The following is a 16,941-nucleotide window of genomic DNA, read 5'->3' as shown; positions in this document are numbered from 1 at the left end:
TGGGAGCTGACAGGGGGATGTGGGAGCTGACAGGGGGATGTGGGAGCCTGTGCCACCGTTGCTATGCAACAACCCCCTGCACAAATGAACGAGGCTGTTCCCTGGCTCTGCTCTTTGGGGTGTTCAAGCTCGTTATGAACAGGGAGCAAAAAGCTCTTGCCGGGGGTGCCATGAGGTTTCTTCACCCACCACCCGCATTGGGGTTGTCCCACAGCTGATTCCGGGGCTCCTGCAGCGGCACCTTTGGGGGGTCAGGATTAGGGGGGCCCTGAGACCCCTCGAAGCAGCCCCAGGTGAGCAAAGCCCCCTGAGCAGACATGGGTGTGTCCCCCCTGCTGCAGGGGAGGGACCCCCCGGCCCCAGCACCACCTCTGCCCTGCCCAGCTCTGCCCCCTCCTGCCCCTTCCTCTGCACTTGGGAGAGGAAAAACGTGCATCACCTTCCTGCTTCCCAGCCCAGAAACAGTTTGGGAGCTTCAGCTGCTGCTCAGCACCCACAGCTAGGGCTGGTTTGGGTGTGGTTTTATATAAACTCTAGTTCTGGGAGAGAGATGGAGCCTTTCCCTGGAGCAGAGGCCCTGCCCAGGGGTAGGAAATGGTTCTGTGTGGGGAAGGCTGGTGAGATCCATCCCCCCTGACCCACCCGTGGCAGTCACAGCCTGTGGGTGAATGGACAGAGGGGCCCTTGGGAGGAGGTTTTTGAGCTGCTGTCTCCCCACTCAGAGGGATTTCCTGAAGCAGCTGCTTTGATCCAAAGCAGGCCTGTGAGGGGGTGGGAGACAAGACACCTGAGAGAGAGGAAAGGAGGGGAAAAGCTCTGAGAGATTTCTGTGCCTCCACCCCCTTTTCCCATTTCTTCTTCCCCCACCTGTTTCTCACCCCAAAACACCCCAAGCTGCACCCTGGAGCAGGAGGAATTTGGGGATTGGGGACAGTAATAAAATGCTGCATCAATTAAACCTTATTAAAAATTCAAGCATTAGGACAGGAAAAAACATCCTTTTGAGTCTTGCCTTTGCAAACACAGGCAGGGGGTTCTCACCTGGAAAATATTTACCTGGGGAAGTACCAGGTGCTGGGGCTGTTAATAACTTTATTTACACTGGTGATGACAAGAACACCTGCTGGGCATTGATGTGGAAGGTTTAGACAGTAAGTATAGAAAAACTTTGCAGTTGCCAGTGACTCGACAGCAGAGTCCACAGGTACTCCTAGTCTATGTGAGTCAATCCTTGTTCTGGTTTTTGGATTTTTTCCCTTATAAATATTCCACAAATTGCTCCTATGGGATCGGTTTTGCTTTGCTGAGGAGAGCTGTGACTGCTGGGGGCCTTGAGGGGATTATCAGCTTTGTGGTTTTTATTTGAGGAACAAAGGAGCATCCTGATAAAGCCCAGGACGGAGCAGGACCTGCCCAGGCCCCGGGGAGCTCGGGGTGTTGTCCCAGATCAGCTCATGGCAGGAGGAGCTGAGGGTGCCCCTGTCCCCTCTGTGGCCCCAGGGGTGGCAGAAGCCCCTCAGGAGGCAGGTCCAGAGGCACCATCCCCTGTCCCGGGGGCTCCATGAGCTGCCCTGCACAGGGTGTGGAGACAGGGGGTGGCCTCAGGTGGCTCTGAAGGGCCGTCCAGCACCTTGTGGGGTGACCGGGGGGGGCCTGGGACTGAAAACACCTCCCAGCTGTGCAAGTCCTTGGGACGACACCTTTCCAGGGGTGGTGGTGCATCCCCACCCCCCCAGGCCTCCCTGGGATCTGGGAAATGCTCCTTAGGCCTGAGCCTTGATGAACAGCCCTGGGCTGAGCTGCTCTTGAGCTGCTCAGAAACACTCTCTGCTCCCAGGAACTGCTGCTGTCTAACCAGCTCCTGCACTTTAACCAACAGCCTGGGAAACTTCTTATTTTTCTTGCCTGAAGAACAACCCAAGTGGAATCTGATTTTTGTTCTCCAACTTTCAGAGAAAGTCATGTTGGGCACAGACCTGGTGACCCACGTTCCAGGTGATCCATGCTGGGCAGTGTATTGGGTTTGCCAGGTTTTGGTAGCAGGGGGGCTCCAGGGCTGGGTTCTGTGAGCAGCTGCCAGAAACTTCCCCCATGTCCAGCAGAGCCAATTCCAGCTGGCTCCAGGATGGACCCGCTGCTGGCCAAGGCCGAGCCCATCAGAGATGGCAGTGACACCTCAGGGAAAACGTACTGAAGGAGGAAAAAGTCTCTCTAAGAACCTGCAGGAGGGAAAGCAGCTGAGTCTAAAACAGCGAGTGTTCTGTCCAGCTTTAATGTCTCACAGCTGCTTGCAACCTTGTTTTGCTTTGTTTGCTAACATTTATAAATAGTGCAAAGCTTTGTGAGTTGGTGCTTGAGTTGTGAAACAGCCCCGGGCAGCCAACTCTGAAATAATAACGACTCAATGTGTCTCTCGAGTGTCATTATCGGCTTGTCGCAGCCCGGGGATCGAATGCGATGTTTGCGGCCGAGGCCCAAAGTGGTTGCGAGCCCGCCGGGGCTGAGCGGGAAGGAGGAGCCCGCGGGCAGCCGCTCCCTCAGCGGCCCCTGCGGAGGGGACCCGGGGGGACACGGCGGGCCGAGCCCGCCAGACCCCGCTCCCCAGGGCCGCCGACACCGCCCCGCCCGGGGCAGGCCGAGCCCGCCAGACCCCGCTTCCCGCGGCGCCTCCCGCCCCCTCCGCCCGCAGCGAGCCCCGAGCCCCGGCAGGAGCGAGCGCGGGTCCCACCTGCGCCGGGGCCCCTCCGAGCTCCGCCGCCACCTCAGCGCCGTCCGGGCGCTGCCGCCGCTGCCCCGGCCCGGCACAGGGAGGGGGCGGGCAGTACCCGCCCGATCCGACCAATCAGCGCGCGAGGGCGAGGAGTGACGGGGGAAGCAGCCAATCCTGACGGGACTCGGGCTCTGCCGCCGCCATTTTGTGTCGCGGCCCGGGCCGGGGGCAGGAACAGGGCATTGCCCGATCGGGGACATTGATGGGATTGGGAACCGCTCAGATCCGAGCAGGAGCGTGAGAAGTCAAACGAATCCTAATAAAACACCTTCCCCCACCCCTCCCTCCTTCACGGACTTCACTTTATCCCCTATTCCCTCTCTCCGCTCCGCGGCACAGGGGGATGGGGGTCCCACCGCTGCTTCCCGCTCAGGGAGAGGAGTCCGTGTCTGCTCCGTCCAGTGGGGTAGAGTGGAGTCCGTGTCTGCTCCGTCCAGCGTGGGGTACTTGGCACGGACACAGTCCCTCGGGAACAGGCTGCTCCACCGTGGGTCCCCACGGGGTCACAAGTCCTGCAGGAGCCTGTTCCGCGTGGGCTCCTCCCCGGGCTGCAGGTGGGTCCCGTGTCCCTCCACTCCCCGCCGGTATCCGGCGATCGCCACGTGGCTCCGGGGACCCAACATCCCCTGTGGTTCAATCACAGCTCTGTAATTCCTTAAATTCCAACCACTGGCATAATCTGGCAGCTGCCACCAACCCCCCCCCCAAAAACCCACTTCCTGGGAACTGCTCAATATCCCCCCAAGGGATGTTTTGGACTCAGCTCTGGAGTTCCCCAAGCTCCAAATCTCCACCCCCAAAACGAGACTCTCCCAAGATATCTGTGGTGAGCTCCCCATCCCTGGAGGTGTTGAGGGGTTGTGGGAGCCCCTTGCTGGGGGATTGGGCTGGACACACTCCTGCACTCCTGGGGCCAGAGTTGTCACCACCTTCTCCTGCCTGGGGGGCTCTGGGGGGACCTCGGCTCCTGGGGGCTCTTCTGCAGCTGCACAACCTGGAAGGACCCTCCTCTGGGTGGGTCCTGCAGGTGTTACAGGAGCTTTGGGCTCATCCTGGGAGCGACTGGGCTACACTGGGATCATACTGGGAGAGACTGGGCTACACTGGGATCATCCTGAGATCGTACTGGGAGAGACTGGGCTACAGTGGGATCATATGGGGAGTGTCTGTAACCATAGTGGGGGTGACTTGGGACCATGCTGGGAGAGACTGGGGTCATACTGGGACTATACTAGAGGCAACTGTGTTCAACTGGGATCACAGTGGGAGGAATGGGAAGCAACTGAAACCATGCTGCAGGCAATTGGGACCATACTGGGATCACACTGGGAGCAGCTAGGCCCATACTGGGGGACACTGGGATCACCCTGAGGGTGACTGGGATCATAGTAGACTCATACTAGGAGTGACAAGGAGCATCCTGGGGGCAATCAGGATTCTGTTGGGGACAACTGGGATATACAGGAGCAACTGGGATCACACTGGCAGTGACTGGGACTATGCTAGTGGCAACTGGATGAAACTGGCAACTGGGAGGAACAGGGAGCAACTGGGACCATGCTGGGGGCAATTGGGATCATACTGGCAGTGGCTAGGAATATGCTGGGTGCAATTGGGACCCTCTTGGGGGCAACTGGGATATACTGGGAGCAACTGAGATCATGCTGGGAGTGACCAAGATCATATTGGGGGGGACTGTGAGGAACTGGGAGTAAATAGCATTGTAACGTAAACATACGCAGGTATTCTTCCCAAGAACACCAAGGCAGTGGAAGGATTAAAAAAAGGTTTATTTCAGATGCAAGAAACACTTTTTTATGATGTAGCACATCAGACTTTTCAGGGGGAAAAGGCCATGCCCTGCCTTCTCCAAGGCTTCTTGTATCTTCTCTCTCTCACCCCTCCACCCTGGCCCCAGGAGGCCTCGTACCTGTCTGCAAACATGTCATCATTCTGTATACCACAGACAGAGAGAGCTGCTCACACCTTCCCTGCAACTTTCTCTGAAATGCACGAGGGAAAAAACCCATCTAACCTGTTTGAAAAGGCATTTTGCAGTTTTTCTAAGCAAAACAAGTTCTAGATTTCCATTACAAATTCTTGCTTGATTGCACCTACCCCTACAAGCATCATACTGGGAGTGATTGGGTTAATACTGGGAGCAAGTGGCCACACACTGTAGGCAACTGGGATCATACTGGGAGTGACTGGAAGCAACTGGGCTCATGCTGGAGTTGACTGGGATCATACTGGTGTTGAGAGGAAGCAACTGGGCTCATACTGGGAGTGACTGGAAGCAACTGGCCTCATGCTGGAGTTGACTGGGATCATACTGGTGTTGACAGGAAGCAACTGGGACCATGTCGGGGGACACTGGAATCACACTGGGAATGACTGGGATTATAGTGGGAGTGACTGGGATCATACTGGAAGTGAATGGAACCATACTGAGAGTGGCTAGGATCACACTGGGATCATACTGGGATTACATGGTGTGTGACTGGAACCTTACTGGGGGCTACTGGGACCTACTAGGCCAATGCTTGGAGCCAACAGGAGACACACTGGGAGTCAACTGTGATCAACTGGGAGATAGTGAAACCATGCTGGGCGGACTGGGACCACAACTGGGGCAAGTGGGATCATTCTGGGAGCAACTGGGCCCACACTGGGGTCATACTGGGAGTGCCTGTGACCATACTGAGGGTGACTGGGACCAGACTGGCAGCAACTGGGATCAACTGGCAGTGACTGGTTCTATGCTGAGGGCAACAGGGAGTGACTAGGACCCTGCTGGGGGAGACTGGGATCATACTGGGAGTGACTGGCACTATGCTGGGGCCAATTGGGACCATGTTGTGGGCAAGTGGGATATAGTGGGAGCAACTGGGCTCATATTGGAGGTGACTGGGCTCTGGAAAGCGCAGGAGGGGCAGGAGGGGGAGGGCAAACCCCCTCCCACTGCTCTGCATTCCCAGAATTCTTGTTCCCAGTTCCCACTCTGGCCCTGAGCAGCAGATCAGCTCCGGGATCCCTTTCCCTGGGGGCACTTCCCTGCCCTCTCCCCGCCTTCCTGCCCCTGGAAATCAGCACTTGGGAGCCTCATTCCATTGTTTCCTCCATCTCTTCCCTATTATTATTGGGATCCCCCTGCACCCCCTTTTCCTGGGCACTGGGACCCCTTTCTCAGCCATTCCCGGTTTTCCAGCCCCCAGACCCCACTTTCTTTGACTCCCAGACCCCTGTGCTCCCCCTTTCCTGGCACTCCCTGAATCCCCCTTTTCCATACACTGAGGCCCCCCTGCACTCCCTTCTGCAGCTCCACGACCCCCTGCAGCCCCATTCCCCATCATCCCACCTCTCCAAGACCTCAGACCCTCCCTTTTCCTTGACCCTGGCACCCCATGGACCCCCATTCCTGCCTCTCCCAGTCCCCAACCCCTCCTTTCCTCAACACCCAGGACCCCCTGAACCCACTTCCTGCACATCCCAGGTCTCCCCACCCAATGAACCACCTTTCCCTGACACTGGGAGCCCCTGGACCCCCCTTTCCTGGGAAACAGGGACACCCTGGACCCCTCCATCCCACCTCTCCTCACCTCTAGTCCTGCCTTTCCTTGACCTTGGGACCCCCCCGAATCCCCACTCCTCAGCACTGTGACCCCCCTGCACCACCTTCCACAGCTCCAGAACCCCCCTGCACCCCCTTTCCTGGCCATCCCACCTCTCCCAGCCACCAGACACCCCCTTTTCCTTCACCCTGGCACCCCTGGACCCCCATTCCTGCCTTTCCCTGAGCCTCTTTCCTTCACACCAGGGACTGCCTGAACCTGCCTTCCCAGATGTCCCAGCTGTTCCCACTCTGTGAACCACCTTTCCCTGACACTGGAGGACCCTGGACCCCCCTTTCCTGGGCACAGGGACCCTCTAGACCCAGTCTGGTGCCAGTCTCTATATCACCCCCTTTTCTTTGACTCTGGGACTCCCCTTGAGCCCCCATTCCTGGGCACAGGAACCCCCCTGCACTCCCTTCCCCAGCTCTGGGACCCTCTTGCACCCCCTTATCCTGCACCAATAACCCCCTGCACCCCCTTTCCCAGCCATCCCACCTCTCCCAGCCCCCAGATCCCCCTTTCCCTTGACCCTGGGACCCCCTGGACTCCCATTCCTGCCTTTCCCAAAGTCCAGACCCCTGTGTTTTTAGCACTAGAGGACCCCTGGAACCCCCATTTCTGGCAATTCTGGGTCTCCCTACCCTGTGAGCCCCCTTTCCCTGACACTGGGGACCTCTGGACCCCCCTTTCCTGAGCACAGGGTCCCACTTGACATCCCATCCCACCTCTCCAAGTCCCTGCACCCCCTTTTCCATAGACCTGGGAGCCCCGGGAGCCCCCTTCCCCAGCACTGTGTCCCCCCTGCACCCCTAAGACTCAGCCCAAAATAACCCTCCCAGCACTTCCCCCTCTCTGCTCTCTCCACTTTGGGGGCCCGAGGGTCCCCCCTCTCCCGGATCCCCCTTTCGGGCTCCCAGGGCTCCCCCTCTCCGTGCTCCGGGCTGGCAACCGAGGGCCTGACCCAGCAACACCGACCCCCCCCCGCGGGGGGGGACCCGCATCCCCCCGCCCCCCGCCAGGAACCCGCACCGGGACCCCCAAAAAACACCTCCCGGGGACCCCCGAGAGCCCCCAAGGGTCACCTGCGGCTCAGCTTCGGGCTCCTGCCAGATCCAAACATCCTCTCCCTCCAAACCCCCCAAACCCAGAGCCCCCCCAGACATTGGGGGCTCGGCTCTGGAGGCCCGCAGCACTTTCTCTCTCCTCTCTTGCCCGGCCCTGGTTCCCAGCTCCGGCCCAGCCCCGCGGCAGCACCAGCGGGGCCATTCCTGCTTCCCTTCCCGGCCTTTCCCCGGGCCCAGCCCGGCTCTCCTGTTCTATCCCAGCCCGCACCGAGCTCTGGGGGGCACGGCGGGGATCGGGGGGCTCTGCTGGGCCTTTGGGAATGCGGGGGGAGCTCCTGGAAGTGTTGGGACAAGAAAACACGAGAGCTCCTGACACGGGAGCGGCTCTGTTCAGCCTGACGGGGATTCAGAACGAGCAGCACGGCCCCGACCGCTCGCCAGGGACGGGGGGCTCGGGGGTCCCCTCTCTCCAGGCTCCCCCCTCTGCAGGGCCCGAGGGATGGGGACACGAAGGGACCCCAAGGGAAGCCCTTTCCCGCCGTCCCCCCTCCCCTCATCCCCCCTCTCCCAGCGCGTCCCCCCCGCTCACCCGAGAGCTCCGCGGCCGCAGGGACGGAACAGGAACAGGCGGAGCGGGAGGAACGGGAGGGGAGAAAGGAGGAAAAGGAAACGAGAGAGGATCGCCCCGCCCCAGCCCGCAGGGTCCTGGGAAGAAGGAGCTCGTCCCAAAGATCTCGGTTGGTCGGTTCGTTGTTTTTTGTTCATCGCGGGTGGGGGCGGTGAATGTTTGGATCTCGCAGGAGCCCGAAGCTGAGCCCCAAATGCCCCTCGGGGGGATATCGGGGATCCCCGGGAGGTGTTTTTTGGGGGTCCCGGTGTGGGTTCCCGGCGGGGGGATGCGGGTCTCCCCGCGGTGGGGGTCGGTGATCCCGGGTCAGGCCCCGCCGCCTCCGCTGTCCCCCGGTGCCGGCGGGGGGGTCCGGGCCGGGGCAGACGGACGGACACGACCCGGCGGGTTTGGGGACCCCTCGGGAGAGCCGGGGGTGGGGGGGAGGAACCCCGGAGCCCCGGAGTGGGGAGAGCGGAGCGGGGCGATCCCGGAGCTGGGGGACCCCCGGCAGCCTGGAGGGGGTGGGATCCCGAGGACGGGTCTCCTGTAAGGCTGGAGAAGGAGGGAGCCTGGACAGGGGGACCCCTGAGGCCTCTGGGACAACAGAGCTGAGAAATCAGAGAGGGGGGTTCTCCGGGTTTCCTGGCACCCCGAAACAGAGAGTAAGGGGAGAATAATCCCCTGGGGCACCCCTGAAATTGGTAAGCAGGACTCGAGAGAGAGGGTACCCCCAGGACCTACAGGACCTCCAACAGCATAGAACAGGGAGACCCGCAGAACCCCAAAACTGAGAGTCCAGAGAGGGAGAGCTCCTGGGAATTTTGTTTTCGGCTGAAACTTGTTCTTCTGCAGTTTTGGGGGATTAATCTAAATGTTTCTGAGGTTTCTTAGGCTGAATCTTGATGTTTTGGAGGTTTTACAGTCACAAGATGCCCAGTGACTTCTAGGGATGGACTTGGGCAGGAGGAACCCCCAACCAAACGCACTCACACCTTGGTTTTCCCCCCACACCAGGATTTCTCCTTCCCAAACCTTGGCTGGATGGAGGAGAAGACTGTGAGGAAGAGGAAGATGCCCCAGGACGCCCAGGCAGGTGAGGAGGAAGTCAGTGCCCCTTTGCCCCTGTCACATCCTGCTGCTCCTCACAGCTGAGCATCATCCCCGGCTGCAGGACAACCCTGCTGCCTGCCGGGGATGGATTTGAGGGGGATGTCCTTGGCCTTCCCTCTGGGCCGGAGGCAAATCCCCTCCCTGTCCTTCTTGCTTCCTGCCCCAGGCCCCGAGCTGAGGATGGAGAGCCCGGAGGACAAATCCCCCCGTCAGAGCCTGGTGGGAGAGGCCGTTTTGAAGGGCTCCACGGTGCAGGAAGGCAGCGGGGAGGAAAAGCCACGAAGGTACCCCAGGAGGAGGGGCTCCAAAGCCAGCCCAGGGTGCTCTGAGGAGGAAAGACCCAGCCTGTGCCAGGAAGACGGCCAGAGCTTGAGCCAGAGCTCCAACCAGGAGGTCCATGAGCAGCTTCACAGCAGAGAAAAGTCCTTCAAGTGCTTGGAGTGTGGGAAGTGCTTCAGGCAGAGCTCCCACCTCCTTTCCCACCAGCGCATCCACACTGGAGAACGTCCTTACACATGTGGGAAATGTGGGAAGAGCTTCAGTGAAAGCTCCAGCCTGAGCAGACACCAGAAGATCCACACTGAGAAACGACCCTACAAGTGCTTGGAATGTGGGAAGTGCTTCAGGCAGAGCTCCAACCTCCTTGCCCATCAGCATATCCACACTGGAGAACGTCCCTACACATGTGGGAAATGTGGGAAGAGCTTCAGTGACAACTGCACCCTGAGCAGACACCAGAAGATCCACACTGAGGAACGACCCTACAAGTGCTTGGAATGTGGGAAGAGCTTCAATGACAGGTCAAGCCTGAGACGACATCAGCATATCCACACTGGAGAGCGGCCCTACAAGTGTGGGAAATGTGGGAAGAGCTTCAGCCGCAGCTCCCACCTGATCATCCACCAGATCATCCACACTGGGGAGCGACCCTACAAGTGCTTGGAATGTGGGAAAAGCTTCAGTGACAGCTCCTACCTCCTCACCCACCAGAAGATCCACACTGGGGAACGGCCCTACAAGTGTGAGGAATGTGGGAAGAGCTTCATAAAGAGCTCCAATCTCCTCAGCCACCAGCGCATCCACACTGGGGAACAGCCCTACACGTGTGGGGAATGTGGGAAGAGCTTCAGACAGAGTTCCCACCTGATCCACCACCAGCAGATCCATACTGGGGAACGGCCCTATCCATGTGAATGTGGGAAGAGCTTCAGCCGCATTTCCAGCCTCCTCACCCACCAGCGGGTGCACAGCGGAGAGCGGCCCTACACCTGCTTGGAGTGCAGGAAGAGCTTTAGCGACAGCTCCACCCTCATCCGCCACCAGAAGATCCACACCGGGGAACGGCCCTACAAGTGTGGGGAATGTGGGAAGAGGTTTCAGACCAGCGGGAATCTCCTCAAGCATCAGCGGACGCACACGGGGGAGAGGCCCTTCCGCTGCACCGACTGTGGGAAGAGCTTCAACCAGAGCTCCCACCTCGTCAGGCACCGGCGCATCCACAGCGGGGAGAGGCCCTACAAGTGTGACGAGTGTGAAAAGAGCTTCTCCCACAGCTCTACCTTGACCAAACACCAACGGACCCACCAGTAAGAGAAGTCCTGCAAGTGCCCTGATTGCGGGAAGAGCTTTGTCTGCTGCTCCAACTCCATCAACCATCAAAGGACCCACGTTGGGCACAGACCTGCTGACCCACGTTCCAGGTGATCCATGCTGGGCACAGACCTGGTGACCCACATTCCAGGTGATCCATGCTGGGCAGTGCCTTGGGTTTGCCAGGTTTTGGTAGCAGGGGAACTCCAGGGCTGGGTTCTGTGAGCAGCTGCCAGAAACTTCCCCCATGTCCAACGCCTGTCCCGACTCCTGCTGAGGAGGAGGGTGACCCAGGTTCTTGTTAATTGACCCCTTGGGGCAGATTAGAGTGAAAGGACAGTGGATGATTGGTGGTTATAACTATATATAGTGGGGTTTAGTTTAGAATACTTTGGTTGCCACGTAAAGCAGGTTTGGAGCAGTTTTGGTTCCTGTCTAATAGTGATATAAAGCATAAAAATAACACTTAAGAAAATGTATAAGGGAAAAGAAAGAATCAGAGTAGAAAGATACAGAGTCACACCCCGAGGATCCAGCACAGACTTGGTTGGTGCAATTCCCATGTCCCTTGGTCCAAGTGATGGTTTAGGTGTTTAACAGTTGGGGGTGAGGGAAGCCCCTGAAACACAAAGTTCAGTGAGTTAATACACATTCAGGTTCAGGAACACCCAGGTTCCTCCCCTCGGAGCAGTTTTACACTGTCTGATGTAACCCTGGGGATCACGGGGCACTTTGGGGGTCCTTGATGGTTTGTGGCCCCTTCTCACACATCACCCTGCCTCTCCCATCTGTGGTTGAGCCAGTTGTGGCCCCTGAGAAGGGATGAAAACCTCCAGGCTCCGTGGGAATGTCCCGGCCCTTCCCCAGGGGGAGTTTTCCCCCTGAGCCAGTTGTGTAAGGGAGGACATTGCCCTGATCCAAAGCACTGTCCCCGCTGGCAGGATCTGCTTCTGAGGGGCCTCTTCCCTTCTCTGGCTCCAAACCCAGCCTGTCCCCTCTGGGGGTGGGTGTTCCCCCCCTCTGCCCCTGGGCAGTTCCTTTGCCCGTGGGCAGCAAATGAGGGGGGCTTTGAGGGGAACATGCAGGGCAGGGGTTGGGGCCGAGGTTGGGGGCGGGATGGGCATAACTGGCCTCCAGGATGGATCAAGAATGTGGACCTCCAAGTCCCCCTTGTGTCACCCCACTGGGGGGCTCCTGAGGGGCCACCTGTTGCCTAAAATTGGCTCTTAAAGAAACCTCTAGGACCCAATTGGTGAGTTTTAGCAGCAGACGTTGTTTATCATGACATGCTGCACGGTCACACACGTCAGGTGCCCTGGGAATCAGTTCCCAAAGTGCACACAGAGGTGTCTCCACTACAGCTGATATGTCAGCATTACATGATTATTCATTTTTCATTCCCCACATTCCTGTTATGTATTCATGACATTTCCCAACACTTATTAGCATATATGCATATCCTTATAAGGTCTCTGAGGGGCTTCATCGTGAGTCTCTCATGGTCATCTGGGTCTGGAGCCCCCAAAGTTCTGACTGCCTTATGAACTTCTTTAACACAATTCACCTGGTTATAGAGTTACTGGGTATTGCTTGACTGCTGCCTCAGTTCCCTTCTTCATTGTTTCATTACTTTGCTTGGTTAGTACCTGTAAATCCCTTGCTTCAGCTCTGTGGAGTTTCTATGGTACGTTCTGCTGCAAAAGCTTAGTCCTTGTTACATCTCAAAACTCAGATATCACTCCCCTGTTTTTCTTAAGACTTGGCCATTAGGCCAATGTCTCATTATTCAAAGCATACTTTGAACCATAAGTGACTACAAGAGCTACAGCATTAAATCATAATACAAGATAATATACAAACATGGATGATAATTTTCAAGGGTCAGTCTGTTCGCCTTTCCAATCAAATGGAGCTTTCTTAACTCGAGGATAGTGTGTCCAAGGTCCTTTTCTGCAACTGTAACTGCTGTAAATGGGGTCAACAAAGCCTGGAAAGGGCCTTTCCCCTTTGTGTGAGGGGGCTCGGAGTCCCCCCACTTGATGGGGACCCAATGGCCAGGCAGGGATGGATGGGCTGGGGTGTCCAATCCACTGGCCAATGTGTCACCACCAATCTCTGGAGTTTCTGCAGGGTAGATCCTAAAGTGTCCATTAGTTCATAGGGGCTTAAATACTCTCTTCTCCCAGAATTCCCAGCAATGCCATAGGCAGGGCCTGCACCGATGTCCTTGAGGTTTCCTGGCAAATGTTACTTGTCTTGTGCCACTGTTGCAATAAAATCTGATCCTTTATCTGATGACATTCCTAGAGGAATTCTGAACCTGGGAATAATGTGGTTTAAGAGAACCTTCAGTACTTTGCTTGCATTATTGGTGCAATAAGGACAGAGCTCTGGCCATCCATTAAAGGTATCGACTAGCACTAAAAATGTACCAATATCCTTCTTTCTGGGGTAACTCAGTAAAAACTAATTGCAGATAATCTCCAGGAAGATTTCCAGCTTTTGTGACTCCTACAGTTATTTTATTGCTAGTGTTTGGGTTCTTTCATGCTCTTTTTACATATTTTCCCCATAATTATAGGTGGGACTGTCACCTGCCCTGTAGGGGTGACAGCCCACCCTGTAGCTTGAAAGTCAGCTTTGAGTGATTCCATTCACTGAAAGTCCTTTTGGGGCAATTTTAGGTAATATGACCTCCTTTTCTGGGGCTAAAGCCAGAATGTCTTTTTCTGCTGCTTCTTTTGCAGATTTGTCAGCAAAATGGTTTCCAATTTTAGGGAAAGTTTTCAATGCCAAATGTTTCCTCTTTTTCCTTAAGTCCAGGGCTAAGAGCAGTTAGTTCTGCTTTCTGAGCAGAGACAGTCGTTGGGGAGGCCAGTATTCGATTCCCTTGTCTGGGGTGGTCAGTGCACACCCTGTCACTCGTTTTCCCTCCCAAACAAAGCTGCTTCCATCGTGTACAATTCCCAGTCAGGGCTTTTGACTGGAATAGGCCTTGGCTCTTCACTGATGCCCAGGAAATTGTGCAAGCACTCCCAGAGCAACCTTCTGTCTCTCATAGGTAAACAGTTCAAATGGTTTTGAGAGATCTGGCAGACCCAGAGCCGGGGCTCTCATCAGGAAATGCTTTGGCTGCTTAAAGGCTGCTCTTGCACCATCTGTCCAGGTGAGGAAATTCTTACAGGCTGTTTTTAAAAGCTCATATAACGGTTTTGCCAAAATCCATAGTGAGCAATCCAGAGTCAACCATCCTGCCATTCCCAGGAAGGCACTTCATGAACTGTTGGTGGCTCGGGGAGGAGTCAGGTGGCTTCTTCTCCTCCTTCACAGTTTCTGGATTTTCTCATTCCTAAGCAAAGATTTCTTGACTTTCCTTGCTCAAGGGGATGCAGGAAAAGGCATCTCGTAAATCTAAAACTGTAAACGATTCTAGGTTATCATTTAAGGGGGTTCTCTCAGGTCCTGCCCTAATCAATAATCTTTCCCATTTGCTTTCTTTATGGGTACTTGGATTCCCAGTCTACAAGCAAATCATGCTTAGCAAATGTGTGTGTTACTGGAACCAATCCAACCTGGCTTTCTAATTTCAAAGGATTCTGCTTTTGCCTTATCACTACAGCTGCTGGCTTAAGGGTAATTCTTACAGGTGCTGCCTTTCCTGATTTTCATGGAATCCCACTGGCCCACACGATAGGAACAACTGCATCTTCAGCTTCCCTTGGGATGTTGCTGCTAACTGGAGTTATTTCCTGCTCAAGAAGAGCTGCTGCTTCAACTTATTTAGTCCCAGCAATTACAATTTCAATGTGCCCATTTTTAAATTTAATTTCTGCCTCAAGTTTCCCAATCAATCTCTTCCTAGCAAAGGTTTAGGGGAGTTTGGCAAATAGAGAAACTGATGAGTTACCCATTGTTTTCCTGTCACACCAATAACCTTTCCAGTGTCATTCCATAATTCTCCTTCTGTTGTGTTAAGAACTGAGTTGCACCTGGGCCTGACTAATACATGGGCAACCCAGACAGTGGGGACTGCACCCCACACCTTTGAACCAGACAGGGGTGTCAACATCATGCTCAGGATATAAAGTGGGGGAGAGAAGGAGGAAGGGGGGACCTTTGGAGTGATGGAGTTTGTCTTCCCAAGTCACCGTTCTGTGGGATGGGGCCCTGCTCTCCTGGAGGTGCTGAACGCCTGCCCAACCGTGGGAAGCAGGGAATGAATTCCTTGTTTTGCTTGTGTGTGCAGGTTTTGCTTGTCCTTATTAAACTGTCTTTATGCCAACCTATGAGTTTTCCAGCTTTTCCCCTCCCAGTTCTCTCCCTGATCCTGCTGGTGGGGAGTGAGGAGTGGCTGGAAGGGGCTTGGGGGCTGGATGGGGTGAAACCACAACAGCCTTTGTTGGTGTCCAGGTGGGGCTGGGAGTGTTGGAGATACTGACGGGTGGGATTGGGATGTGCTGCTGGAATTTACAGCTGCTGGTGCTGTCTGGGGCTCCTGGCTGTGTGTCAGAGTCTGGGGCTCCTTAGTGGCTGTTTGTTGCTGTCCCTGCTGCTGAGCTGCTCAGCTCTCATCACCTCACTGTGCTGTGCCTGGGAACGTTGGGCAACAGCCCCGGCGATGTGCCCGGGCTGGCAGGAGGCCCGGGAATTGCTGCTGCACTGGACAGGCTGGAAGTCGGTGTGAACTTGAGCTGAAGGGCCTGTGACCTGTGGATGAGTCCAGGATGGAGCAGAGACCCCCCTGCAGCCCAGGGGGGAGCCCACGGTGGGGCAGGGGATGCGCAAAGGAGGCTGAGAGCCCGTGGGAAGCCCCTGCAGAGCCTCGGAGAGAGGAGCCCACGCGGAACAGGCTCCTGCAGGACTTGTGACCCCGTGGGGGACCCACAGTGGAGCAGCCTGTTCCCGAGGGACTGACCCCATGGAAGGGACCCACAGTGAAACAGGGGAAGGACTTCTGTCCCTGAGCGGGAAGCAACAGCACAAACATGTGATGAACTGACCATAATCCCAATTCCCATCTCCCCTGTGCCACTGAGGGAAAGGAGGGAGGGAATCGGGGACACAGTGAAGCCCAGTGTTTTTTTAGGATTTGTTTCACTTCTCATTCTCCTGCTCTGATTTGGCTGGTCATAAACTGAGTTAATTTCCCCAAGTCGTGTCTGTTGTGCCCGTGACAGCGATGGGTGACCGACCTCCCCCTGCCCTTATCCCGACCCACGAGCATTTCCTTCTGTCCCCTGCCCTGATGTGGAGGGGAGTGAGGCAGCAGCTTTGGTGGCCCCGGGCCCCCAGGCAGGGCCAGCCCAGCCCAGGAATCTCTGCAAGAATTCCATCCGGCTCCATCTGTAAGGCAGCCGTGGGCAGGCGGCCCCAGAAATACCAACTGGGCACAACGGGACAGGGGGAGGGGGCAGGGAGTGCCAGGAGGGAAAATCTCCTTCTTCCGGGCTGGCAGGGAGAGGAGGGAGAACCTGGTGCCGAGTAAAGGGGAGAGGAGGAGGGACGAGGCTGGAGCTCTGGAAGGCGCTGGGGGTGGCTGCGAGGCAGCAGCGACGTTGCTTTCCAAACCTCTGGGGTGAAAGGAAGCGCCGTGAAATCCGTCATGGAAAAGGGAGGAGAAATAGCAGCTGGTGGGAATGGCCGCCCATTCGGACTCAGTTTGTCCGTCTGGATGACATTCCCGACCAGAGCCCGAGCACCGCTGGACACCAGTCCCTGGCAGCGCCGTGTCCCGAGGGATCCGAGCTCCGGCCGGCGGGGCTGGAAGCTCCATCTAGCAGCTCCGCGCTCACCGCCCGAACCCCGGGACGGACCGTGGGGTCTGGGACACCCCCCGTTCTGGGGGGGCACAGCCACTGCTGGGGGCACCGGGGGTCCGGGGGATCCTTTAACCCCCTCGTGCAGCTCCAAGCGCCCGAGGCCAAATCCTGTTTTCTAGGGCTGTTCCCTCCCCTCCCCAATTTGTTTGGTTTGATTCCAAACTGCAGCGAGCCCCCCTTGCCCCATGGCAGCAGCCGGTCCCGTGACACAGCCCCGGGAGCCGGGATAATGCCCGGCAGTGCCCAAGAGCGAATGAGGGGAGGGGGATTCATAGGGACCAGCGCCCCTTCCCGCCCATGAAAAAGGTTTTTAATCCGTCTGAGCGATTTCCCGGCGTTTCTGGGCTCGGCGGGGCCGGGGGGG

At 56.8% G+C, this 16,941-nt stretch overlaps 1 protein-coding gene across 1 annotated transcript; it reads left to right on the top strand.

The window, feature by feature from the left end:
- The first annotated feature begins 8,079 nt into the window (after positions 1–8,079).
- LOC113981246 (zinc finger protein 501-like) lies at positions 8,080–10,828 on the top strand. Its single transcript, XM_027708550.1, has 3 exons — positions 8,080–8,185; positions 9,068–9,151; positions 9,335–10,828. The coding sequence occupies exons 2-3, from the start codon at positions 9,100–9,102 to the stop codon at positions 10,756–10,758; spliced, it is 1,476 nt and encodes a 491-aa protein (XP_027564351.1). The 5' UTR covers positions 8,080–8,185; positions 9,068–9,099; the 3' UTR covers positions 10,759–10,828.
- Positions 10,829–16,941: the final 6,113 nt, after the last annotated feature.

This window comes from Neopelma chrysocephalum, unplaced genomic scaffold (genome assembly GCF_003984885.1).
Source record: "Neopelma chrysocephalum unplaced genomic scaffold, ASM398488v2 Primary Assembly neopelma1_96309, whole genome shotgun sequence".
NCBI classification, from domain to species: Eukaryota; Metazoa; Chordata; class Aves; order Passeriformes; family Pipridae; genus Neopelma; species Neopelma chrysocephalum.
The sequence above is the reverse complement of the archived record's forward strand: the minus strand, read 5'-3'. Positions and strand labels throughout refer to the sequence as shown.

Bases quoted from the DNA above. Each gene is read 5' to 3' on its own strand.
- LOC113981246 (XM_027708550.1), top strand. From the start codon at position 9,100: ATGGAGGAGAAGACTGTGAGGAAGAGGAAGATGCCCCAGGACGCCCAG. The intron at 9,152-9,334 runs GTGAGGAGGAAG...TTCCTGCCCCAG, and splicing joins GCCCCAGGACGCCCAGGCAG to GCCCCGAGCTGAGGATGGAG.